The sequence below is a fragment of the Hyperoodon ampullatus genome (genome assembly GCF_949752795.1).
Source record: "Hyperoodon ampullatus genome assembly, chromosome: 6".
Lineage (NCBI taxonomy): Eukaryota > Metazoa > Chordata > Mammalia > Artiodactyla > Ziphiidae > Hyperoodon > Hyperoodon ampullatus.
The window spans coordinates 25588871-25616108 of record NC_136919.1 but is presented as its reverse complement, the minus strand read 5'-3'; the positions used below and the strand labels follow the sequence as shown (position 1 = coordinate 25616108).

At 45.2% G+C, this 27238-nt stretch overlaps 1 protein-coding gene across 1 annotated transcript in view; it reads right to left on the bottom strand.

Moving 5' to 3' along the window:
* Positions 1–15159: 15159 nt before the first annotated feature.
* GALNT12 (polypeptide N-acetylgalactosaminyltransferase 12) overlaps positions 15160–27238 on the bottom strand; it is a 47603-nt gene continuing 35524 nt past the window's right edge. The window contains exons 7-10 of the mRNA XM_079707076.1: positions 24972–25103; positions 22936–23049; positions 17594–17740; positions 15160–15601 (exon numbers count right to left, since the gene is read on the bottom strand). Coding sequence (XP_079563202.1) covers positions 15461–15601; positions 17594–17740; positions 22936–23049; positions 24972–25103 — 534 coding nt within the window. The 3' untranslated portion in view covers positions 15160–15460. The remainder of the gene's footprint in view (positions 15602–17593; positions 17741–22935; positions 23050–24971; positions 25104–27238) is intronic.

Here is a 27238-nt window from a genome sequence, read left to right as displayed (position 1 = left end):
CCTTTGCTCCTCAGGATTTGGTGGTGGGACAGCCACTGCAGCCCCGAGCCAGGCAATGCCCCAGCTTCCATCTTACAGCTTTAGCTCTTTCTTCTTGTCTTAGATGCTTTGCACCTTCCTCTCCCTTAGTTGGTATTAGGACCTGAATATATTTGACAGCTGTCTGAGCTATGGATACAGCAAAGGCAAGAGATCGAAGCCAGATCTTGGTGCCAGGCCACGATGTGACAGAGCCAGGACCCTTCAGGGCTGATGAGCATGTGCTGGGAATGACACAGGCCAGCACTTCACTAGAGACAGAAGGACAAGCAACTCCAAATGGGGATGATGTCGATGACCTCTCCCACCTCTGCTGGTAATGTTCTCCCATGGCCTCGTGCAGTGGGACTTATGACAGCACCAAATAAGGGAGGTTTGTGAGATGTTGCAACAGGAGGAGGGGACTCGGTGGCCACACAGGTCTTGTGGTATGGCCTGTCTCTGTGTCCTGGTGGCTTCCCAAGGATAATAAATGTCACTAGTGTCACTGCCAGCACGTGTGTTCTCTAACTTCATTATTTTTTACCTGGTAGTTCCTGGGACACAACTATTGAAAAAAGTCCTGCCAAAGTGTCCTACCAGATTTCTGTTCTTCCCTCCTTCCTCACCATCAAAACCTTGAGTTTGTTTAGGATGGCAAAGTGCCAGCCAAAAAGCCCACAGTTGTCGGCCTCCTGTTCAATGAAGAGGTGACAGGACACAGGACTGGACGGAGACTGTGTGAATGTGGATATTACTCCACAAACATGTGCTCTTCTCTGCCACTGGGGATGGAGGGTGAGTACTCACCCACCGATGTTGGACTTAGCGCCATGACTTCCTTTGGAGCGTTCGCAGAAGGAATAAGCAGAAACCTTAAATTTGCTTGCGCAGTTTGGCTTGCTTGCTCTGATGACTCACCATAAGAAGAATCCTCCCTGGCTCATCTCTGCTTGTTCAGCCTGGGTTCCAGAACTAGTGCACTTGGAACCGACCTAAACCAAGACTGGCTGGCCCAAGTCTGGAGTGCTGCCCAGCTGAGCCTGGCCAGCTGAGTTTGGGGGTGGTTGTTACAGAGCGTTGCTGTGGCAATAACTGACTAATACCGAAACAGGACGGGTCTTCTGGGAAAGCTCTTTAATGGGGGACAGACTCAGTTAGCAGGTCTTTTGCTCTTTACCCTTCTCATTCTCCTTGAATGACGACAAACTAAATGCTTGGTGGGGGGTGGGGGAGCATATTACAACTACAGGGTGACAGGCACATGCTAAGCATGGTTGAATGGGAAGACAGAATGAGCACCATCCCTAAGAGCACCACAAAGCCACCAAATCAGCCCTGAAATGCCTAACTCTGGACGTCCTCTTATGTAACAAAAATAAAGCCTTGAATTTGATTAAGCCACTGTTTTTCAGGTTTCTGATACTTGCAGCTGAATACAGTTCCTAACTGATGGACACAGGTAACCATTGGCATTGAAGCCACATCTGTGTGTGAAATCTCTGGGGGAGAACATAAAGGGTGCCCTAGGATCCTGGGTAATGTGGCTCAAGGATGTTGGAACGGAAGCCCACAGAAGTCTGGGTTGAGTGGAGAACTAAGAGATGTGGTAGCCAGGAGCCTACCTGGAGGGGAGGAGAAAATGCCAGGAGACAGGGGTGGACCAGGCCAAATGCAACGGTGAGATGCAGGAACATGAGGAAGAAAACTTATCAACGGATTTAGCAAACAAGAGGTCCTGGACCTTGGCAGGGGTGGTTCAGTGCAGCGTTGTGGACAGAAGCCAAACCACAGAATGTGATAGAATCTGCAGCTCTGGGGGATGGACGCTCAAGGGAGGATGATGCAATGGGAGGAAGCTGCCCCTCAGCCAGCTGCAGTCTTGTCCTGACTGCAAAGACCATTTTTCCTCGCTGCCTCCAGGATGACCTCTAAACTCCTCAGCTTGGCATCCAAGCCCCCCACAAGATGTGGACCCTGCCAGGACCTGGCCTCACCTCCCAGCCTCTCTTCCTCACATTCCAGTAACACCGCTGCCCACCATTCCTAGCCAGGCTGCCCTCCTCTTGGACCACCTTCCCCCTATCTATCCACAGGCTGCTCAGCCTTTCAAGATGGCACAGATGTCACCCCTCTCTGAGGAAGACAAGATCAGCCCTTTCTTCAGGCGTTTCCCATCTTTCTGTTTCTACCTTGAATCATAATCTCCTGGGTCCAGGAACAGGGTCTGTGCTGTCTGGCACTTGTACGGGGCCAGTAGCCTTGGTGAGTGTCATCAGTGGCCAGTGACAGTCTGCCCTCCATGAAGTTTCCAGGTCAGGGAGACCATGCGGGCATCTTCAAGTCCACATCTGTCCCTTCTGCTCCCACAGAGAGGGCTTTCGAGAGCTCAGGAAGGAAGCAGAACAATTAGCAGGGAAGCCTGAGGGCTTTCTTCCTTTCCTTCTCCTCTCTGAAGCCTTCCCAGAGGGCAGCTGCTTCCTCCCTCTCTTTTTAGAACAAGATGACATGATTGTGACCAAATTTAGAAAACAACCAAAAATTACAATAAAATACAACCCATTTTTTAAAATCCATTTTGACAGCTCCACCCCGCTAAAAGGAACGTCTCTTCTGAGGGGACAGCAGCTCGAGCAACAGCAAGGCAGGCTGCCACGTCATGGGCTGGAGGCTGGTGGGGGGAAGGGGGCCCTTCCCACCAAAGACAGACCTATCTTATCAACCAACGGGGAGGATGATGAGACCCCAGGGGAAGGGCAGGGCCAGGCATGGGGCAGAAGGGTCCAAATTCAAGGGAGCATCTTCTTGGCTTCTTGTTTCTGCCAACAGCTAGAAAGGAAGGATGTTCTAGAAGCCATCTCAGAGACCAACCATGGTGGCTGGACCCCTCCTTAGCATGATGCTACTTTTAGCACATTGTTCTGTGTTTTGTGGGGAACAGAGGGAAACCCAGGTAACCAAACAGTGTCACCCACCTCATATAATAATAATAGCAACCAGGTACTGGGTGAGTACTATGTGCCAGGCACTGTGCTAGGAGGGTTTTCTTTTCCTTTTTTTTTAATCATTGCTAGGAATTCTACATGAGTCATGCTGCGTCAGAGAGATTATCACAAGAGAAAAAAAAAAAAAAGATCTTTGTGGGCCAGAATCAAGGAGATAAATTTGTCAGGAACAAATGTAAAGGTGTGATTTGCAAGTCTGGCATTCAAGAGGCAGTTTTAGTAAGGCTGCATTAATAAAGATAAAAAGGCCAGATTAAGGGAGGTGATAATCTCATTGAACTCAATTCCCATCAGTTCAAATGGGACCCATTCTCTCTGAGCCTGTTTCTTCCTCTATAAATTGAAGCTAGAAAATACCTCCTTTGTAAGACTGTTGTGAAGATTAAACAATGTATGAAAATATTAGCTCAGTGCCTTTTAAGTAGCACGCTCTTAATAAATGGCAATGACCGTAACTGTTAAAAACCTTGGCATTTAAAATGGAGTTGTGGTTTTCTCCCAGAGGAGGGAAGAATCTGGGGGTGCATATTGTTGCCACACATCTACACCCCTGTTATAGGCAGAGGAAGGAGACTAATTCTGCATTTCCCCAAAGGACAGAACCATGTTCATTTGGCAAAAGCTAATATTGAGCCAATTCCAGCCAAATAAAAGGAATTGTAATAATGAAAAAAGACTGGAAGGAAATGCTTCCAAATGGTGCTGTCATTAGATTGTGAGAACTTAAGTGATTTCTTTTATATTCTTGCATAGTTTCCAAATTTTCAGCTGAGCATATATATTTTTTAATAATCTGGAAAAAATAAAGTGTTTTTTAAAAAAAAGAAGATGGGACTACCCTGGTGGCGCAGTGGTTGGGACTCCACGCTCCCAATGCAGGGGTCCTGGGTTTGATCCCTGGCTGGGGAACTAGATCCCATGCACATGCCGCAACTAAGAGTTTGCATGCCACAACTAAGGAGCCGGTGAGCCGCAACTAAGGAGCCCTTGAGCCACAACTAAGGAGCCTGCCTGCCTCAACTAAGACCCAGCACAACCAAATAAATAAATAAATAAATATTTAAAAATTAAAAAAAAAAAAGAGAGAGAGACATGTCAGGAATGCTGTAGTAGAAGTGGGAGACCAGACTTAATTCGAGATTCTGCCAAATGTGAATCTCATTTCCAAGCTTCAGAAACCTGAAATCTGGGACTTCCCCGGCGGTCCAGTGGTTATGACTCCATGCTTCCAATGCAGGGGGCACAGGTTTGATCCCTGGTCGGGGAACTAAGATCCCACGTGCCCTGAGGCATGGCCAAATAAAATAAATAAATAATAGCTGTAATATTTAAAAAAAAACTACATTTAAAAAAAAACTGAAATTCATTCCCAATACTGGCAATGCAGTAGGAGGGCATCCTGCCCTCACCCTCAGAGGACAGGGAACAGGCACCTGACAAAGTACCACTTCCAGCTCCAGAAGCACAGGGACCGACTGCTCCAACAGAAGGTGTCACCCAGGGTCTCAGCAGCCCGTGAAGTGGGGAGGGAGCTTTCCCCCCAGCATTAGGGTGAGCCTGGTCTCCTCACTGGGCAAGTTACCATCAGAGTGTGGCAGAGTTAAGTCTTCCCTCAACTTTTGATTAAGAAAACAACCTTGGGCTGGATTCTGAAAGGCAGGAGTGAGAGGCAGGGGTAGGTGATGAGACAGATGTTGGTACCGGCAGCAGCAGATGTGGCTTCTGGTCCAGCCTTGTCTCCCCTCCATGTGTGATGCTGGGTAAGCCCCTTCCCTCTCTGGGCCTTGGGGTCCCCATCTGTAGTTTCAAGAGGTTGGACAGAATGAGTTCTAAGCTGTTTTACAGCTCGGAATCAGCAGCTGGAAGCCACAGGCCCTTGGCCATACTTTCTCGAAGTCTCCATGGCCCAATGGACCTCGGAAGTCTTTCAATCCCATTGTTCTACCCTTGACCTTAATGAAGCCACATCTGGAGTATATCTCCTCTGATCCCTGTTTTGTACAGTTCCTCACAGCTGGATCCCCATAAATCAATTTGTTTTGCAGACAAGTTCCCAGAACTGTCCAGAATCCTACCCAGAAAAGGCAGTTTTATTTTGCCTCAGTTTCTGGTTCCAAAAGGAGTGAGCTGAGCCTAGTCTACCTCGGGACAAGCTCCCCGAGTCTTCCAAATCTCGTGGCCTGCTAGGGTTTTTGCAGAGAGGCTGAGGCTATTGCTCCTGTCCCCTACCCGCAGGCACAGAGGATGAACTGGTCTGGTGGCCCCCTTCTTGGCCCCTCTCGAGGAGCAGTGCCCCCACTTCATGGCAAAAAGATTGGACTGAAGTGACCCCCAACCCCCTGCTGCTCTTGGGTTCAAAGTTTTCTCAGAGATGAACTAGTTATGAGAGGAGAAGGGTTAAAAAGTTAATTTCCAGGCTTCCCTGGTGGTGCAGTGGTTGAGAGTCCACCTGCCGATGCAGGGGACACGGGTTCGTGCCCCGGCCCGGGAAGATCCCACATGCCGTGGAGTGGCTGGGCCTGTGAGCTATGGCCGCTGAGCCTGCGCATCCGGAGCCTGTGCTTCGCAACAGGAGAGGCAGCGGCAGTGAGAGGCCCGCATACCACACACACACACACAAAAAGCTAATTTCCTTGAGGATGGAGAGGGAAGGAGGACTAGGAGCCACTAAGGACTCCTGCTTGCTTGTTCTACCATAAGGCACTGAATCCAGGACTTCTATGAAGAGCAAACATTCTGTGGGTGGGAGTTGAGATATGTGTTTTTTCTGACAGCTGCTCTGGTCCTCGGGATATCTCTGGGATCGAGCAACAGAGAATCTGTGGCCAGGAAATGGTCCCTGAGCCCCTATTCTGCTGGGTGCCCTGAGCCTGCCTCATCTCATTTAATCCTCACAACCCCCTAGAGTTAGGTCCTAGCACTGCCTCTATTTTACAGATGAGGAACTGTGGCTCAGAGAGGTTAAGTAACTTGCCCGAAGTCACAAAGCTGGCAAGTTCACCAGACCAAATTTATATCCAGGTCTGTCCTTCTACATATCCCAACGTCTTTTAAATCTACCCTGCCAAATAAAGCCAAACCTAGGCACCTAATTGTTTCCCTACTAACAAGACTTTGAGCCCAGACTCCATTTGGGAGAATTTTTAAAGATAATTTTCAACAAATATACTTAGCTTAAGTACATGTACTTAGCTTAAAAAGCCTAATAGTACTCAAGGTTTATAATAAAATCAGCAGTCCCTGTCCCAACCCTACCCAGATCTGGCTCTCAAGAGAGCCCCTCCTGTCAACATTTTCAGCAATTTCTTCCAGTATTCGCCTCAGAACTTCGAATAACACATTAGGCCTGGGTTCTCACGACTTTTCAGTTTTAGACCATTATTACTGACTTCCTCTTATAGAAAATGAAGTTTCTCTTATACCATTTCTCTCGCTCTTGCTGTCCCACCCTACAGCCCACTTATGTCGTTTCACTGCCCTCAGAGCATCTGGGGGATCCTGAGCTAGATGAGACTTCTCTGCAGGGATGGGGAATGGAGTCTTGACCTTCGGTGAAATGCAGAAGATTTAATGCAAGCGTCTATCTTTACTCCCTCACAGAACTCCAGTGAAAACCACATTCCATAATGATGTTTTGAGGAAGGGAGGGCTGACAGCCTGGAGGAGAGAAGATTGAGACACATATCCTCTCTCTCCTTGAATCTCTGAGGGCAAGAGAGAGCACACATGCTGGGTGGCCTCCAAGCAGGGGGTCCAGAGCAATAAGGAGGCTACAGAGAGACAGATTTCAGCCTCGTAAGAAGCTGTCCAAGAACACAACGGATGACCTGTGAAGGGGGGAGCATCCCCCCACCAGCAGTAAGCAAGCTAGGGCTGGCTGGCCACTGCTGGGGACAAGGAGGGACTCCTGCTTAGGGGGGAGTTGAACACGTGACTTGTAAAGTCCCTGCAAATTCTATAACCCAGTAACTTGCTTCCTTTTATAACAGTTGGCAGTCAGCATCCAGTGGTGCTGTGCAATCACTCTTGAGTTAATAACGAGAGCTGCCCAATAGACACACCCATCAGGCAATTTCTTTTTAGGACACTGAAATAACCATCTTAACAGTCTGATGAGCAACCAGTTCCACTGACCCTTGCCTTGTAAAAGAAGGTTCGAGATGATTCACAGAGCAATCATGACATGGCAGATGGGACAGAACTCTCAGTCCCACGGGCTTTAAACCCTCCAAAGACAGCAAAGTGCTGGATGGGGCAACCGCAGGGGATCTGGCCACGGACTGTGGGCCTCCTTGGCTTTGCAGCAAGAATCTCAAAGGGGAAACTGAAGAAACACCCCCCACCCTCTTCTTGAATCCTGCCTTCCTACTCTTGCCTCGTTTTAAAGAGAAAGAGGGCAGAGTGTGGGTGTGGGCAAAACGGAGCCCACCAGGACAATGGCACCCGGAGGAGCAGGTCTGCGCCCCCAGCGGCTCTGAGCCTGGAGCTCTATGCCTGGCTCTGCTCCCTGACTTGGCACTTGCCCAGAGACGTGGCTCTGCTGTGACCCCTGTACTCTCCAAGCAGGACAGACTCCCATTAATTCTCATGCCATGACCAGCAGTGTGCTGTAACTGGACTAAGAGTGAGGGGAGAGCTGATGCCAGGGTGTACAAGCTGCCTGACTTGGGCAAGTCGCCTCCCCTCCCCTCCAGGAGGTACCAGGTCCCAGCAGTTACAACTGAGCTCTGGAGTAAGACCCTCTGGGTTCAGTTCTAGCACTGCCACTGATTAGCTGTGTGACCTGAGACAAGTTCCCTACACTCTCTGAGCCTCAGTGTCCTCACCTTTAAATTGGGGATGGGGGAAGCTGGGAGGAGGGGAGGGGAGGACCAACACCCACCTCACTGGGCGTTTTCAGCATTAAATTAGCTCATTTACATGAAGTGCTTAGAGCAGTGCCCAACTCGTGGTATTATTATCAGCAGATGTTGATAATAAAAAGGAGACAGCAATCCTCGCTCAGTCGACTTTATAGGAGCAAACAAAATAAAACTCTTGAAAACGAAACTCTAAAGTTGTGTATAAGTGTGAGAAATTTGGTGTACAGTGCACTAAATCTCACAAACATTAGGAGACTGTAAGAGGCCAGCATTTCCAACCCCACTTGCTAAATAAACATTGCGGCTATGATACAACAAACCATGTGGCAAAGTCTTTAGAACTTCTTATCAAGATAGGAAACTAATTTTCCTTTATAATTTAATGTAATACAGCAAGCCAATATTTGAAGATACAATTTTTAAAAAAAGAGTACCAATTTAACACTTTAAGTAAAACACACCCAGGCCAAATTTAGAACACTGATTACTACATAGACTGACAGGTATTGACAAAGAAAACGCTGTCCCTAACTTGCTGTGTGATCTCAGGCAACCCCCTTCCCTCATGGACCTCATTACCACCTCCACCCATCAGCTACACTGGGCAAAGGATGATCTCTGGGTACCTTCCAGGTCTGCATCCCATGGACCTGAGATTTGGAGGATTTTTTTAGATCAACAGACACGCCTGCAACTAAAGCATTGTGATATTTCCTGAGCTGACAACACCATCTAGTGTGTGTGTGAGAATAGACACCAGTGACCAGGCAACCAGGACCTGCATTCTTATTCTCACTTGAATAACCTGCTACTCAAAATTTGATCCACAGAGCAGCAGCACTGGCATCATCCGCGTGTGTGTGAGAAATGCAGAATCTCAAGGCCTATCCCAGACCTACTGAACCTGAATCTACCTTTTAACAAGATGTCAAGTGATTCCCATGCACATTAAATTGTGAAAAGTACTGCTTTCATAGGAGGAGAAAAGGGACGCTAGTTAGCACAGGAAATTTCCCTTTAACACATATCCAGAATTGACCCATATAAATAAAACAAATCTTCCCAACTCACGTGTAAGGAGACTGTCATGCAATGAAGGTTCAGGTTCTTGGGAATTTTTACAAGTTTTCAAAAAGGAATCTTCTGGAATGGTAAGTAGGCATCTGATGAGATGGGCATCCCTGAACCAGAGTTTCAAATGCACCTGCATTGTCTTCAGTGTTATTAATGTAATAATCATACTGATGAGTCTTTGTTTCCACAAATTCAACATGAATTTGATCACTCTGAGCTCCCAGAGGCTACCTCAGGTCCCAGCCACATGGCCCATCACAACATGGCAGCTGATTTCTTCAAAGCCAGCAGGAGAATCTCTCAGCAAGCGACCTCTAGAGGCTGAGGTTTGCAGTCCCACAACCTCAAGGAACTGAATTCTGCCAACAGTGGGCTTGGAAGAAGAGCCCAAGTCCCAGATGAGATAGCTGCCCTGGCCAACACCTTGATTTCAGCCAGTGAGATCCAGAGCAGAGAACCCAGCTAAGCCATGTCCAGACTTATGACCTACAGGAACCACTATATTTGCCACTATATTTGAGGCAATCTATTACGCAGCAATAGAAAACTAATAAAGATTTTGGTAACTGGGAGTGAGATGACACTGTAAAAAATACCTAAAATGTAGGAGCAGCTTTAGAATTGGGCAGTAGGAGGAAGCTGGAGGAATTCTGCAGCACATAATAGAGAAAGCTTAAATTTCCTTAATTAAACAGACTGTTAGCAGAAATATAAATGTTGACGATGCTGCTGATGAAGGTTAAGAAGAAAGTGAGGAACATGTTATTAGAAAGTGGAGATCCTTATTATATAGTGGCAGAAAGCTTAGCAAAATCGTCTCCAGCAGTTATGTAGAATTTTTAAGGGATGAACCTAGTTATATAGCTAAGGAGATTTCCAAGTCGTGCTGAAGATGCTGCCTGGTTTCTTCTTGCTGCTTATGGTAAAATGAAAGAGGAGAGAGATTATTCAGAGGGAAAACTGCTATACGAAAATTAAGTAGGACTGAATTATTTAGAAAATTTTCAGCCTCTCCAGATGGCAAAAGAGGCTAAAAATCAGAATGGCTACTGAAAATGTGGCATAGAGAAAAGACTGAGTGTGTGACTGTACAATCTTTTGTTAAAACCTCAGAAAGATCAAAAGCTCAGAACGTTCAGTCACACAAAGGGCCCTTTTAAGAGATGAAGAGTGTGTGCCTGTCATGGATCTTCTTGACTACACCAGGGGCATCCAGGAAGCTTAAGGTCATTATCACTCAGCCTTCTCAACAGGAGGCCAAGAGAGAAAAGGGATTTGTTTGAAAAGATCTAGTGGATGTGGCTCCTGCCTAATGGAGTGAAAAGCAGTGAATCCATGAAATACCATAAAGTTCTTGAGAATTATCTCAGCAGAAATCCTGCCAGCTTGGGGACTTCCCTGGTGGTCCAGTGGCTAAGACTCCATGATCCCAATGCAGCAGGCCCAGGTTTGATCCCTGGTCAGGGAATTAGATCCCGCATGCCACAACTAAGACCCTGCAGAGCCAAATAAATATATAAATAAATAAATATTAAAACAACAAAAAAAGAAAAGAAATGCTGCCAGCTTGGACTAAATGGGACACAGAGAGAGAGAACAAAATGAAAAGAGGAGGTTGGACACCCAAAATTCTACTGGTGGGAAGCAGGCTCACAAAACTACTCAGCTGCAAATGTGTGTTACTTTTCATAAAACAGTAAGGATGACAAGAAGGTGGAACCACGTGCCCAGAGGAAAGAGCCAAAAGCCCCTGATGATTATTCCCAGGTCTTGAAATTGAATCAAGATAAGTCAAACATTTACCTGATTTCAAAACAATTATGGACCCATGACTCCTTTTGACTTTCATTTCCCCCTGTTTGAGCCAGAATATCTATAAACATTATCCTATGCCTTCCTACCACTGTATGTTGGGAGTATTGGGGTGGATAAATGGCCTCTTCAGTGTAACAGATGGAGAGCAATGGTGTCCTAGCAGTTGCATATACTGAAATGATACCCAGGAGCTGCACCTGTACCTGGACCTGATTTAGATTTTGGACTTTTAGCTGATGAGATTTAGATTTAGATGATGAAAATTTAGACTTTAAACTCATGCTGTAATGAGATGAGACTCTTGGGAACATTGGGAGGGAGTGAATGTATTTTATGTGTAAGGGATGTGAATTATTGGGGATCAAAGGTGCACAGTGATAGGCAGAATTCTAAGATGACCCCCCAAGAGTCCTGCCTCCTGGTACACATGCCGAATATAATCCGCTCCCCTTGAGTGTGTGCAGGATCTGTGGATATGATGGCATATCACTCCAGAGAAGGAATTACCTGGATGTAATTAAGGTCCCTAATCAGTTGACTTCTGAGTTAACAGGAGGAAGATTATCCTGGGTCAACCTGACTAGATCAAGTGAGAACTTGGAAGAGATAAGAGTCAGCAACAGACACTCTCCTACTGGCCTTGAAGAAGAAAACTGTCATGTTGTGTAGAAGGCCATATGGCAGGAAATGGAAAATGGCCTTTTAGAGCTGAGGTCCTCAGTTCTACAGCCTCAAGAAATTGAATTCAGCCAACAATCAGTGAGATCACAGATGAGATCACAGCCATGGTGGACACCTTGACTGAAGCCTTGGGAGACCCTGAGCAGAGAATCCAGTCAAGCCATGTGTAAGGGACTTCCCTGGTGGCACAGTACAGTGGTTAAGAATCTGCCTGCCAATGCAGGGGACATGGGTTCGAGCCCTAGTTCGGGAAGATGCCGCGGAGCAACTAAGCCTGTGTGCCACGACCACTGAGCCTGCGCTCTAGAGCCCACGAGCCACAACTACTGAAGCCCAGGCACCTAGAGCCCGTGCTCTGCAACAAGACAAGCCACCGCAATGAGAAGTCTGCACACCGCAATGAAGAGTAGCCCCTGCTCGCCACGACTAGAGAAAGCCCGCGCGCAGCAACAAAGACCCAACGCAGCCAAAAAAAAAAAAAAAAAGCCATGTGCAAACTTTTGACCTACAGGAACTGTAAGATAATATATTTAACGTTTTAAGCTGCTAAGTTACAAAGGCTTCAAAGCAGCTATTAAAAATATATTCAAATAATTAAATAAAACTATAATCAAAGAACTAAAGGAAAATATGCTAACAATGAGTCAATATATAGGAAATCTCAACAGAGAAACAGATACTACCAAAAAGAACCAAATGGATATTCAGAGTTGAAAAAAAATGACTACGAAAAATGACTACTGGAATAAAATGACTACATAGCTCAATAGTTTGATTTGACAGAAGAAATCAGTGAATTTAAAGATAGATCATCAGAAATTATCCAATTTGAAGAACAGAGAAAGGGGCAGAAAAAATATTTGAAGAAATAATGGTTAAAACCTTCCCAAATTGATTTTTAAAACATTAAATTACATTCCAAGCTCAACGAACTCCAAGTACAATAAATACAAACCACATTTACACATATCTTAAACGGCCGAAAGACAAAGAGAACATCTTAAAGGCAGCAACAGAAAAATGATTCATCCCATACAGGTAACAAAATGATTAATGGATGACCTGTCAGTCAAAACAATGGTGACACTATGGTAGTGTAATCCCAAATTCACAGTGCTGAAAGAAAAAAAATCCTTGTCAACTAGCATTCTATATCCAGCTAAACTATCTTTCCAAAAACTGAAAGTATAATAAAATCAGTCCCAAATAAACAAAAACTGAGAGAATTTATTGCTAACATATCTATCCTAGATGAAATACCAAAGAAAGGCCTTATGCTGAAAGAAAATTACACCAGAGGGTTACTCAGATTCACAGGAAGTAATGAAGAGCATGGAAAATGGTACATAGATGGGTAAATATAAGAGACTGTGTGTATATTATATGTGCATATTTTTTCTTTTTCTCTTACTATTTAAAGCAAGACCTAAACCACTCTGTTACTGAGTTTATAACATATAGATATAACATATATGTCCATAATAGCACAGGGGAGGAGATAGGAGCTATACTGATACAAATTTGCTAAATTTTACTCAAATTAACTCAATACTAAGAATAAAGAAGATTGTAATAAATCCAGGAAGCATAACATAATCCCTTAGGGCAACTGCTAAAAAAGTAACTAAAAATATATCTGAGAACTTAACAGAGGACATTCTTATCCATATCATGCACATGAGGAAATGAGTGCTAGCAGGTGAAGCAACCTACCCCAGCAGGGGCTGGCCCCCAGGATCCTGACTCCACACAACAGGACTGGAGGCCAATCCACACCTTCCAGTGGGGCAGGTGGAGACCTACCCAGGCTGAGACTCCTCATCCATTAGTGAAGGGAATATTCCTCAAAATATTGTAAATTGCCTTAGAGTCTGAAAATATCTTCCTGGACACCCTGAATATTTTTATTAGTTCTTCCATACTAAAAATTACCACATAGGGGCTTCCCTGGTGGTGCAGTGGTTGAGAGTCCGCCTGCCGGTGCAGGGGACACGGGTTCGTGCCCCGGTCCGGGAGGATCCCACATGCCATGGAGCGGCTAGGCCCATGAGCCATGGCCGCTGAGCCTGTGCGTCCGGAGCCTGCGCTCCGCAAGGGGAGAGGCCACAACAGTGAGAGGCCCGCGTAACGCAAAAAAAATAATAATAATAAAAAATAAATAAAAATTACCACATAGAAACTGCTGGCGAGAGTAAGAGGGATGACTTCTCAAGCAAAGCTAATTACCGGCAGTGCCCAGTGAACACACCCAAAAATGCTTGTGTAGACGCCCAGCACTCATTATGAATTTGATCAGCATTAATTTTCTGTCTGCCTGAACTGTCTTCCTATACCCTGGGAGGGGCTGACACCCCTTCAATGGAGCTCAGACTGACACTGCAGGAAGGGCGGGAGGAGGGGGCAGGGCAGGACTTCTTACCTCCATTACAGGCCGAGGGGGCATCTCACCTGCTTTATAAGTTACCACAATGGAGGAGGGAAGCTTTGGCCTCACAGCATATTACATTTACAGGAGAACTGAGCTGTGCTGGAAGGAGTTCATATCGTATTCCCGCCTGCTGAGGAGCTATTTAATCCTGTAAAGATATAATAACTAAATTATTTAATATTTATTTTTGAATAAACACCTACTGATGTTTACTGTGCTTCACATTTTATAAAGTGCATTTCTGAAAACAGAAATTTAATGAACCCATACTGTATGCCAGGGACTAAGCTAAGCCCTCACCTGCTCTATGTTGTTTAATCCTCACAAGTGCCCCACAAGCTTGGTTTCATTATTCTCAATGCACAGATGAAGAAACTGAAGTTCAGAGTGGTTAAGATGCATCAGGTTGATCCAAGCCAGGTCAACTAGATTTGTTCCTGGCTAATTGTTAAACTGCATCCCTCAAAGGGAAATGTGTAAAAAAGAGCCTGAGACAAAATTTGATGCTTTTTAATCAATTGAAGACATGTGTCATCTCTCACATCTGACTGACTGCAAAAAACAAAGATTGGCAATGTTCTTGCTTTTTTTAAAAAAAATCACGCATATTGACTTCATCAAGTTGACAAGATCTCAGAAGTAGATCTGGGATCGTTCACAAATCAGAATTATGAAGAGAAACTGCAGCAGCTGCTGCGGCACAAAATCTAACATGGATTGAAATGACCAAATATTATTAATGAACAAATGTGAAAACTGAATTTCACATACAGTTTTACATTTCTCCCTGACACTAATGTGTGATAAAAATTAAAAATGATATAAACATGTTTTAAAGTCATTGTGGTAATTACTAAAAGTAGCCAGCCATCCCATAGCTAGGCATTGTCAGAAGTCCACTCTGTGCAGTTGAAGTTTATATTAGCCCAGTACATCAAATTGTTCCCTTGAAGTTTCAGCTTTGGTGAGTCCTCTTTGACTAACATAAAGTTTTGACTATGACAGCAACACACAACCAAGTAGCATTCTTCATTAAATAAATCTAGGTTATCTCAATGACCTGAAGGCATCAATATAATGTTCCAGTGTCCACCTATCTACAAGGAGAAAAATCTTAACCCAATGTTTGAGGTATTATCAATTTATGCAAAGTACATTGCATGAGTCTAATTTCCATGCAAACATCTTCATACCTGGGAATCCTTTCAAATACCAAAATAAAATATTTACCTTTTTGCTAAGGGGAATAAAAAGACATGACAGTAGAATATACATCTTGATAGAAAAATAGTTAAAGCTTTTAATTCTCTGAATACCTACAGTTAACATTTTATGACTACCCTTTGAAAACAGGGTATTTGGGAACAATTTTAAAGTTTTCAACATCAGTACAAAGCTTATTCACATTTTTATTAAAGCCAACATCACTTTCACAAATCACAAAATGATTTCCTTATGAAAAGAAGAGCAGCCAAGTTTTTGGTGTGTCTGTCTCTGTGCTTAGCTAAGTCTGTTAAACACGGAGTCCAGGGGCTCCCCCCATCTCCTCTAGATGGGCTCCGTAGTACAGTGACACTTCATACCATGCGTTCCTTGAAGAACCATTTCTGATGATCTGAGTTGGTACAGTCTCGTAAGAGTGGTACAAAACTGTCGCTCACGTCCTTCCTCTCAGCCTGAACACATTTCTTGGACTGTACATGAAATAAAGAACCATCCTACAAAAGATAATAGACATTGGGTGTTCAAGATAATTATAAGCAATTCCTCAGAAAGTATCTTTTCCTTAAAATGTGTTGTTAAGTGCTCAGGGTGATTTTTATTATTTCAGAAATATTTATTGAGTAGTGAGTGTCTGCAGGTATGAAGGCAGCCCATGACTGCCTGTGCATAGAGAGGGCCAGGCGTGTAGAAATGTATGTCATGCTTCTCTCTCCCCGGAGCTCTTCATGGGGTCCTTGACTCTACCGTCAGGGCCGATGGTGCCACCTGCTGGCCGTTCTGGGATCGGTCAGACCCTATATCTCACCCTCACTGATGTTCTTTTCCTTCAGGGTAACCAGGACCAAAGATCCTTTATTAATCTCTTCCACTTCTCTTAGGTCAACTAATTCCATCTCTGGTAGTCTCTTTCTCCTATGTATTTAAGTGGAGAATCTGGAAACTTGGCTTTAGTCCCAGCTCAGCCACAGACCAGCTGGGTGAGGGGACAGGTCACCAGAGAGGAAGCGGGTTCTGCAAACAATGCCAATTCCCAAACCCCGAAGGACAATGACCCTCTCTAATTCCTCTCCCATTTCTTTTTTCCCCAACTGTTGCTGAGTTAACTCGGCAAGTCTCTCCCCAAGTTCTGGAGTTTATGTTTTTCCCTCCGTCTCTCTCTGGTGTAAGCTGTACAGCCCCAAGGAACTTCATCATGGTTGAGCAGCAAAAGGGCAGAACAAGGGGTATACCTGTTCCAGGGAAACAGAACCCTTGGAAATAAAATTAGATGCAAAAGAATCTCAATAATATTAATCTGGAAAGCCCTTAAAGGTGCTCATAAGTTGCCTTTAGAATAATGTGAAAGTAAATAATTAAAACTTCCCTCCTCCCACCCTTCTAAAGAAACTTGCTTAAATGGTCACTGAAATTAAAGATTTTTAAGGTAAAATTTTAACGACATTTCAAACCAATTTCATGATTTCTATCTTGCATTACTCTTCTCTGAGGGCTTACAATGGCTTTCAGTTGGAAGAAAGAAGGGAAGGACAAAACTTTTGGGGTTTACAAAAATATTTTTCCCTATTATTTTTTATATCACATAGACAGCACTATGGTGCCTGGCTTTTCCAGGAAACCTGCAAATTTCGTTGCTAATCATAACACTTTCTACAGGAAAGCATATTCCAACTTCTAATTATACTTAGAATTAATCCATTTATAAGTAGTATAGATGAATCTTTCTATCCCTGGGGCCAGGCTGGGAATGAAAGCTTTCCATTGCGATAAAAGTGAACTAATTCTTTCTTTTGAATTATTTTCTTTGGATTTCTTCCCTCAAGTGCTTTTTCAGTGAGTCTTTGGAGATGCCTGATGTATGAGTCCCACCACGGGCTTACTGCAAACATGGTAGAGGTAGTACCTTTCAGACGTGAAATAACACCCAGTTCCAAATCAACAATGGCTCTTCTGATAGAGAACCAACTCCATCAGAGAGGTTTTCTTGGTTATTATACAAGTAACAGTTAATGTCTATAGAGCTTTACAGCTTCCAAAGACTCTTTCTGGCCATACATCTACTCTTCACTAGAGGTAGACAAGGCTGTGATTATCGTCTCCACTTTAGAGCTGGGAAAAATGAGACTTAGACAACGGGAGTGGCTTCTACTCAGATCTAACCTCATGTCCTTACACTTGGCAATTTGTTTCACTCGTTTGAACCCCACATGATCTCTGAACGCATTGGCGACAGCGCCTCTTCCCATTCCAGCCAGTCGCAGCTCAAAGTGTAAGGAGGACAGGAAGACTGAAAGGGAGTGGACAGTGAGGAAAGAACTGCTATCGATGCTGGATGCCAGAGGATCCCTTGGGGTCACTGTGAAGTTCCTGGTCTCCTGTAGGGGCCACATCCCTGAGACTTGCTAGGGACTCGCTTTACTTCCAGACTCCCCTCTGCAGCCCATGGGACCAGGAGTGACAGCAAGGAAGGCGTGAGACAGCTCCCTTACCTCCTGCAAGATGAACTTCTGATCCTCTGGGGTGGCTCCCTCGCAAAGATGCATGATGAGAACATCCATTCCGGCCTCCACCGCCACGCAGCCTTCTGGCTGGTGGGTGTTATAGCGTATTTCATTCTGGGATGTGTACTCGAAAAACTAGAAACAGAGCGGCCAACACGTGCCAGTTACCCTCTGATGTGCAAAGAGGGAAGTCTTTAGAAAGAGGGATGAGAACCTGGGGTCACCAAGGCATGGGTGCTGGGATCCAGCCTTCTCTCCTCACCCACCAACACCAGCCTGTGTCCCCGGAGCACCACGTGCACCTCTGGAGGGGTGCTTAGCAAGCATGAATGGAGGGGCCCTTTCTCATGCCCTTCTCGTTTGCTAGATTGTGAGGGTGGGGCTGGTTCCTGGGTCACCCCACACCTGCTGTGCCTATCCCCGGGCTGTTGCAGAATGGCAGGAAAGAAGATGGACCGGTCCCAGCAGTCAGGGGCTCTCTGTGACCTTGACCAGCTACTTCCTCTCCTTTTCTTCATTCCTTTCCTCCTTCTTCCCCCGAAATATAATGGAGGCAACCATACCTTGGAGACTATAAAACTTCTGTGCACAAGCAGGCAACAGGACTGCTAACAGGAGGACTTGTTCTTCAGAGCAATGGTTTTCCTACCTTAGTGTGCCTAGGAAAAATGCTGATTCCAGGCCCCACTCCCAAAGAGGGAATGAGGATTCCTTCTGTCTGAGGTGGGGCCTAGGAAGCTGCACTTTTACACTTCTAACAAGACACACAGCCACCCATCCACCCTGATCCATCCCCTTGCTTCCAGGAGATTCTGACACAGGTGACCTGTTCTTAAGGCATATGGAGCACTGCTTCTCAAACAAATCTCCCTGAAAGCTGGTCAAGACAAGAGGTGGGTTGGGGAGGGATGGGATGGGTCTGAGAATCTGCATTTCTAAGCTCTCAGGTGATGCTGATGGTACCAGGTGGGGACACCTTTGAGGAGTGCTATTCTAAAGGGGGTTGAAGAACCTGAAAATTTTAAGGTTGTAGGGGTCCGAATTATGAAAGCTTACTGTTGACCATAATGGTGCATAATATTCAAATGGAATTGGGGTGACTCCAGGTTGGAGGAAAACGTGAATGCCCACCCCTCGTCTCCAGTGTCTGACACCTTACTTAGGACAGCAGGCTTTGAAAGTCCAGAACCAACGCTTTGCTCTCTCCTGCATCCTCCCCTGGGCCCGCCCTGGCGGGTTTGCCTGCTTCCCGGGCCAGGGTCCTGTTATGGTCCTCAGAACTTCCAGGTCTTGCTCCCCTGCCCAGCTTGCAGTTCAGCACTTAACCCAGACAGATCGACCTGGGCCCTGACTGATGAAACTGCCCTAAAAACCGCTTTGCAATGTGGCACTACACATCAAATCCTATAATTTCATTTAAGAATTAATTCTGGAGAGACCTTCAAGATGGCGGAGGAGTAAGACGTGGAGATCACCTTCCTCCCCACAAATACATCAGAAATACATCTACACGTGGAACAACTCCTACAGAACACCTACTGAACGCTGGCAGAAGACCTCAGACCCCCCAAAAGGAAAGAAACTCCCCACACACCTGGGTAGGGCAAAAGAAAAAAGAAAAAAAACAGAGACAAAAGAATAGGGACGGGACCTGCACCAGTGGGAGGGAGCCGTGAAGGAGGAAAGGTTTCCACACACTGGGAAGCCCCTTCGCGGTCGGAGAAGGGGGGTGGCGGAGGGGGGAAGCTTCGGAGCCGTGGAGGAGAGCGCAGCCACAGGGGTGCGGAGGGCAAAGCGGAGAGATTCCCGCACAGAGGATCGGTGCCGACCGGCACTCACCAGCCCGAGAGGCTTGTCTGCTCACCCACCGGGGCGGGTGGGGCTGGGAGCCGAGGCTCGGGCTTCGGTTGGAGGGCAGGGAGAGGACTGGGGTTGGCGGCGTGAACACAGCCTGTAGGGGGTTAGTGCACCAGGCTAGCCAGGAGGGAGTCCGGGAAAAGTCTGGAGCTGCCGAAGAGGCAAGAGACTTTTTCTTGCCTCTTTATTTCCTGGTGCGCGAGGAGAGGGGATTAAGAGCGCTGCTTAAAGGAGCTCCAGAGACGGGCGCGAGCCGCAGCTATCAGCGCGGACCCCAGAGACGGGCACGGGACGCTAAGGCTGCTACTGCAGCCACCAAGAGGCCCGTGTGTGAGCACAGGTCACTATCCACACCTCCCCTCCCGGGAGCCTGTGCAGCCCGCCACTGCCAGGGTCCCGTGATCCAGGGACAATTTCCCCGGGAGAACGCATGGCGGGCCTCAGGCTGCTGCAACGTCACACTGGCCTCTGCCGCCGCAGGCTCGCCCCGCATCCGTATCCCTCCCTTCCCCTGGCCTGAGTGAGCCAGAGCCCCTGAATCAGCTGCTCCTTTAACCCCGTCCTGTCTGAGCGAAGAACAGACGCCCTCAGGCGACCTACACACAGAGGCAGGGCCACATCCAAAGCTGAACCCCCGGAGCTGTGCAAACAAAGAAGAGAAAGGAAAATTCCTCCCAGAAGCCTCAGGAGCAGCGGATTAAATCTCCACAATCAACTTGATGTACCCTGCATCTGTGGAATACCTGAATACACAATGAATCATCCAAAAATTGAGGGGGTGGACTTTGGGAGCAGCTGTAGACTTGGGGTTTGCTTTCTGCATCTAATTTGTTTCTGGTTTTATGTTTATCTTAGTTTAGTATTTAGAGTTTAGTATCATTGGTAGATTTGTTTATTGATTTGGTTGCTCTCTTCCTTTTTTTAAAAATATATAGATATATATATTTTTTTTCCTTTTTCTCTTTTTGTGAGTGTATATGTGTATGCTTCTTTGTGTGATTTTGTCTATATAGCTTTGCTTTTACCATTTGTCCTAAGGTTCTGTCTGTCCGTTTTTTTCTTGGGTTTTTTTTGGTAGAGTTTTTAGCACTTGTTATCATTGGTGGATTTGTTTTTTGGTTTGGTTGCTCTCTTCTTTCTTTCTTTTTATAAATTACTCCTTAATTTTTTATTTGTAATAATTATTTTTACTTTAATAACTTTTTATTTTATCTTATTTTATTTTTTTCTTTCTTTCTTTCTTTTTTTTTTTTCTCCCTTTTCTTCTGAGCCGTGTGGCTGACAGGGTCTTGGTGCTCCGGCCAGGTGTCAGGCCTGTGCCTCTGAGGTGGGAGAGCCGAGTTCAGGACACTGGTCCACAAGAGACCTCCCAGCTCCATGTAATATCAAACGGCGAAAGCTCTCCCAGAGATCTCCATCTCAATGCTAAGACCCAGCTCCACTCAACGACCAGCAAGTGCTGGACACCCTATGCCAAACAACTAGCAAGACAGGAACACAACCCCACCCATTAGCAGAGAGGCTGCCTAATATCATAATAAGGTCACAGACACCCCAAAACACATCACCGGATGTGGTTCCACCCACCAGAAAGACAATATACAGCCTCATCCCCCAGAACACAGGCACCAGTCCCCTCCACCAGGAAGCCTACACAACCCACTGAACCAACCTTAGCCACTGGGGGCGGACACCAAAAACAACGGGAACTATGGACCTGCAGCCTACGAAAAGGAGACCCCAAACACAGTAAGTTAAGCAAAATGAGAAGACAAAGAAACACACAGCAGATGAAGAAGCAAGGTAAGCACCACCAGGCCAAACAAATGAAGAGGCAACAGGCAGTCTACTTTCCTGAAAAAACTTTCAAGAAGAAAGTTTTTCTACCTGAAAAATAATTCAGAGTAATGATAGTAAAGATGATCCAAAATCGTGGAAACAGAATGGAGAAAATACAAGAAACAAATACTGTATGCTAACACATATATATGAAAAAAAAATGGTTCTGAAGAACCTAGGGGCAGGACAGGAATAAAGACACAGACATAGAGAATGGACTTGAGGACATGGGGAGGGCGAAGGGTAAGCTGGGATGAAGTGAGAGAGTGCTGTGAACCTATATACACTACCAACTGTAAAACAGATAGCTAGTGGGAAGCAGCCACATAACACAGGGAGATCAGCTCGGTGCTTTGTGACCACCTAGAGGGGTGGGATAGGGAGGGTGGGAGGGAGACGCAAGAGGGAGGAGATATGGGGACATATGTACACATATAGCTGATTCACTTTGTTATAAAGCAGAAACTAACACACCATTGTAAAGCAATTATACTCCAATAAAGATGTTAAGGAAAAAAAGAATTAATTGAGTAAGTCATCTGAAATGCAGATCTGTTGGTGTGTTTTCCCTCTTTTTTTTTTTTTCTGACCAAAGATGTCAGTGGCAGGGTTACTTATAGTCACAAAAACAGAGAGGGAGGGAATCAGTTACCTCAACAGTAATTAATATAGCCACACAAAGGAATATCAAGGGGCCGTTAGGAATGATATTCTCAAAGGGTGTCTAACAACACAAGTAAAGTACGATTAAGTAATGGAAATAAGAGACTATAAAACATGTAGACATTATAACAACTATTTAAAATACATAATACGAAGGTCACGTATTAAAAGACATGGGGTGATTTCCCTAGTGTTACAGAGGTTAAGAATCCACCTGCCAATGCAGCGGACATGGGTTTGAGCCCTGGTCCAGGAAGATCCCACATGCCGTGGAGCAACTAAGCCCGTGTGCCACAACTACTGAGCCCGTGCGCCTAGAGCCCGTGCTCCGAACAAGAGAAGCCACTGCAATGAGAAGCCCGCGCACCGCAATGAAGAGTAGCTCCTGCTCACCACAACTAGAGAAAGCCCGCTCACAGCAACGAAGACCCAGCGCAGCCAAAAATAAGTAAATTAATTAAAAAAAAAAAGACACGGGAAGTAAATATATCTTAATTATAATGGTGGTCGCTCTGGGTCCTGTCATTTACTACTTGCTTCTACTTTTTATATTTCCCAAATGTTCTGTGATGAGTATATATTACCTTTATAATAAAAAAAAAGTCACGGGCTTCCCTGGTGGCACAGTGGTTGAGAGTCCGCCTGCCGATGCAGGGGACACGGGTTTGTGCCCTGGTCTGGGAAGATCCCACATGCCGCAGAGCAGCTGGGCCCGTGAGCCATGGCCACTGAGCCTACGTGTCCGGAGCCTGTGCTCCACAACGGGAGAGGCCACAACAGTGAGAGGCCCGCGTACCACAAAAAAAAAAAAAAAAAAAAAAAGTCACATACTTAATGCTTTAAAAACACACAGATTTCCCCTCATCTCCCTCTTTAAAGGCCCACACCAATGATCCCTTGAGCACTGAGCGTCCCATTGTCCATTGTCCCAGAGCTTGAGAATGTCAATCTATTAAAGAAGCAGCACCTACCTGGTTCTGACCCATCCCATGACAGTGGTACAGAATGACCTGATGTCCTGTGATCTGGTGTTCACTGGGAGGGTTATAGTCAAAGCAGTAATCTTTTAGTCCTTTGTTCTGGAGCTAAACAAAACATAAAGGCGTTTTAGTCCAGATTCCACCTAAGGCTGTGAGGGCAGGTAAATGGAGTAAGAGGAGTGGCTGCCTCAAGAACTGGACTCATTGCTAAGAGCCCCTGCCATTTCTAGTTTTAAAAGTGTTTTCCCATCCTATACCACAGGCAGGAATCATAAGCTCCATTTTAAGATGATGAACCTGAGGAGCAGAGAGATGAACTCTTTATGGCCTGAGAGCTCATACCACTTCATGTCTCATTAGTGCAGCCTTACTGCTGCACTAGGCCAAACACAGCTGGACTGTCACCTTGCGTATGTACCACGGAGCTCCTGCTATTGCCCATCTGCAAAGGACACCCCAATTGAGAGACCCGGCATTCCACAGATCAGAAGTCCGTCACTGTAGATTACAGGAACAGCATAATACAGAGCCAATGATTCACACACAAAGTCACACAACAGGTAAGTGGAGATACCTGAGTCTTGAATCTAGGACCTCAGACTCCAAGTCCAGTACTCTCTCCATCACTCAACATTGCCTAATCTAATGTCATCTCTAAGGTACTTTTGGATCTAAATCCCTTTAATCATTCTAAGAGCAAAAAACCATGGGAGGTTCCATGCTCCCTCCTCCCTTCCACGAGCCTCCAGAGAAAGACTCAAACATCTTGCAAATCCCTTTCTGGAGAGTTTAAAGAACCTCCTTCTGAACCCCACTCTTGCCCTGGCCCTTGTCCACCTTTGGCTAGGCTGGTCCTGAGGATAAGACTCAGCCATATAGAAAGAAGAATCCACAATCCACTAGCTCACAAAACACAGAACAGCATGTTCTTGATGTCCCTTTGCTTGTGAAGGAACCTGAGAACAGGAGATGTGAATAATCAGAGCATCTTATATTTAGAAGAACTCAAACATCATTAAGTCAAGTTGTCCCCACTCTTGACCACCAAAGAAACTCAACCTCAAATCAGCTTCCTATGTTCAAAAGATGTGGTCTACCAAAGAAACTACAAGAAAAACTAAAAAAGAAGAAAAAAAAGGAGAAACTCCTAAAGATTAAAACAGATTGATTAAGCTAACTATATCAAGTTGGTGATAGACATAGAGAATGATTTTGAATGACTTTAGAGCATAGTACGTTTGACTACACCTCCTTAGTGAAATATATTTTATAAATAAATAGAGCTGCAAGAAATCTTAAACCTCATTCAGTATCACACTGTCAGTGGGAGGGTGGAGCAGAGAAGAGGGAAAGCAAGAAAGGCAAAATCTTGGTAATTGTAGAATCTCAGGGACAGGGTTCATTACACCACTCTCTCTGCATTTCTGTATGTTTGAACATTTTCATAACGCTAACTGAAATGAACATACCAATACCCTGCTTTGTATTTATCAAGACTTCCAGAATGGAACACAGCTCTTCTGATGAACACAACACAGCAGAGGAGGCCTCCCTAAGTTGGTGGAGTTTCAAGCAAAAGCCAAAGGTGCTGGACATTTTAGTTGACCTCATCCCAACAACATTTCTTTTAGTTTTTTTGAAATAACACAAGTGACTCTCCTTCCCTACTACTGCTTTTGTGGATCCCTGAGTTGGGAATTAGTAACTGGTCCAGTTACTGAGACTTGAAGTCATGTGATAGGAGTTAGTATAACAAAATAGGACTTGGGAACACCAAGTTCCCAAGCCTCAGTTTCCACCTGTAAAATAGGAGGCTGTACTCACCAATTCTGAGATGCTTCCTGTGCTGACATTCTGGACCTAAGGCCCAGAGACTCAAGGGGAGAAGGAAGGACAGTGGATGAAAAGGGGGGAGGGGTGTGGGAGAGGCCAGCTGTTGCCATGAAGGGGGTCTTTCTTTCACAGCATTCCTCAATCAGACCTGGAGGCCAGGAGCACCCTGCCCAGCATGGGCCCACCTCGCTCACCATCCCGAAGAAGCCAGGCCTGTCCTCAGGCACGTGCAGTTCTGGATACACGGTATTCAAGAACCACCTGAAGTCCTTACACTGGAGCCTTGCACGGAGCTGCCTCCTCTCTGTCACATCCCCAAAGGGTTCCTGAGAAAATGACAAAACGGTGAGCCCCTGCAGGCCACGGCGCTTCCTATCAAAGCCCCTCTCTCACTCACTCAGTAAGCTTTTATTGAGCACCTATTGTGTGTGTAGCCTGCACGGGGCACAGAGGATAAGGAACGGCCTCAGACACAGTTGCAGCATCTTAGTAGGAGAGACTGTTGCACAAACAATGACATCCCCAGGTGCTCTCACTGCAGGGAGGTGTGGCCAGGTACAGGAAGGAAGAACACAAAGCACCTGCAGATGGGACAGGGAGCTGAATTCTGGGGCTGCACCAGCATCCCTGGCCCCATGTGTCATCCATGAGCGTGTGATCACAGACCAGCAACAAGTCAGTAGCACACGTATGCCATAATGTTCTGATTCACCACTGATACCTGACCACTCACTCCCAAACATAGGTAAGTATTCTAGAGGTAATTATGAATGAAAACCTTATATGCCCAATCTATTGAAGTCTAAATATATTCTTCGGATAGTAAGAGCAAAATGCTGCAATAATAAATACTTGTAGAAGTTTAGTTTTATGGACAAAACCAATGATTAAGAACTTTTGAATAATTAAATAAAGCAAGCATCTATTTAGCACAGCAAATGTACAACCACAAGAGCAATGCTGAGCGCAAAGATATGACTGTCCCTGCGTTATGATGTTAAACTATTAAAATTTTTTTTTTTTGAATTTTATGTAATTTATTTTTTTATACAGCAGGTTCTTATTAGTCATCAGTTTTATACACATGAGTGTATACATGTCAATCCCAGTCACCCAATCCATCCCACTACCAGCCACGCCCCCCGCCGCTTTCCCCCCTTGGTGTCCATACGTTTGTTCGCTACGTCTGTGTCTCAATTTCTGCCCTGCAACCGGTTCATCTATACCATCTTTCTAGGTTCCACATATATGCGTTAATATATGATATTTGTTTTTCTCTTTCTGACTTACTTCACTCTGTATGGCAGGCTATAGATGCATCCACATCTCAAGAAATGACCCAATTTTGTTCCTTTTTATGGGTGAGTAATATTCAATTGTATATATGTACCAAAACTTCTGTATCCATTCGTTTGTCCATGGGCATTTAGGTTGCTTCCATGACCTGGCTATTGTAAATAGTGCTGCAATGAACATTGGGGTGCATGTGTCTTTTTGAATTATGGTTTTCTCTGGGTATATGCCCAGTAGTGGGATTGCTGGATCATATGGTAATTCTATTTTTAGTTTTTCAAGGAACCTCCATACTGTTCTCCATAGTGGCTGTATCAATTTACATTCCCACCAACAGTACAAGAGGGATCCCTTTTCTCCACACCCTCTCCAGCATTTGTTGTTTGTAGATTTTCTGATGATGCCCATTCTAACTGGTGTGAGGTGATACCTCATTGTAGTTTTGATTTGCATTTCTCTAATAATTAGTGACGTTAGCAGCTTTTCATGTGCTTCTTGGCCACCTGTATGTCTTCTTTGGAGAAATGTCTATTTAGGTCTTCTGCCCATTTTTGGATTGGGTTGTTTGTTTCTGTAATATTGAGCTGCATGAGCTGTTTATATATTTTGGAGATTAATCCTTTGTCCATGGATTCAATTGCAAATATTTTCTCCCATTCTGAGGGTTGTCTTTTCGTCTTATTTATGGTTTCCTTTGCTGTGCAAAAGCTTTGAAGTTTCATTAGGTCCCATTTGTTTATTTATTTATTTATTTATTTTTAAAAAATTTTTTATTAGTTTCTGCTTTATAACAAAGTGAATCAGTCATACATATATATCTGTTCCCACATCCCTTCCCTCATGCATCTCCCTCCCTCTCACCCTCCCCATCCCACCCTTCCAGGCGGTCACAAAGCACCGAGCTGATCTCCCTGTGTTCTGCGGCTGCTTCCCACTATCTATCTACCTTACGCTTCGTAGTGTATATATGTCCTTGCCTCTCTTTCGCTTTGTCACAGCTTACCCTTCCCCCTCCCCATATCCTCTAGTCCATTCTCAAGTAGGTCTGTGTCTTTATTCCCGTTTTACCCCTAGGTTCTTCCTGACATTTTTTTTTTTAATTCCATATATATGTGTTAGCATACGGTATTTGTCTTTCTCTTTCTGACTTACTTCACTCTGTATGACA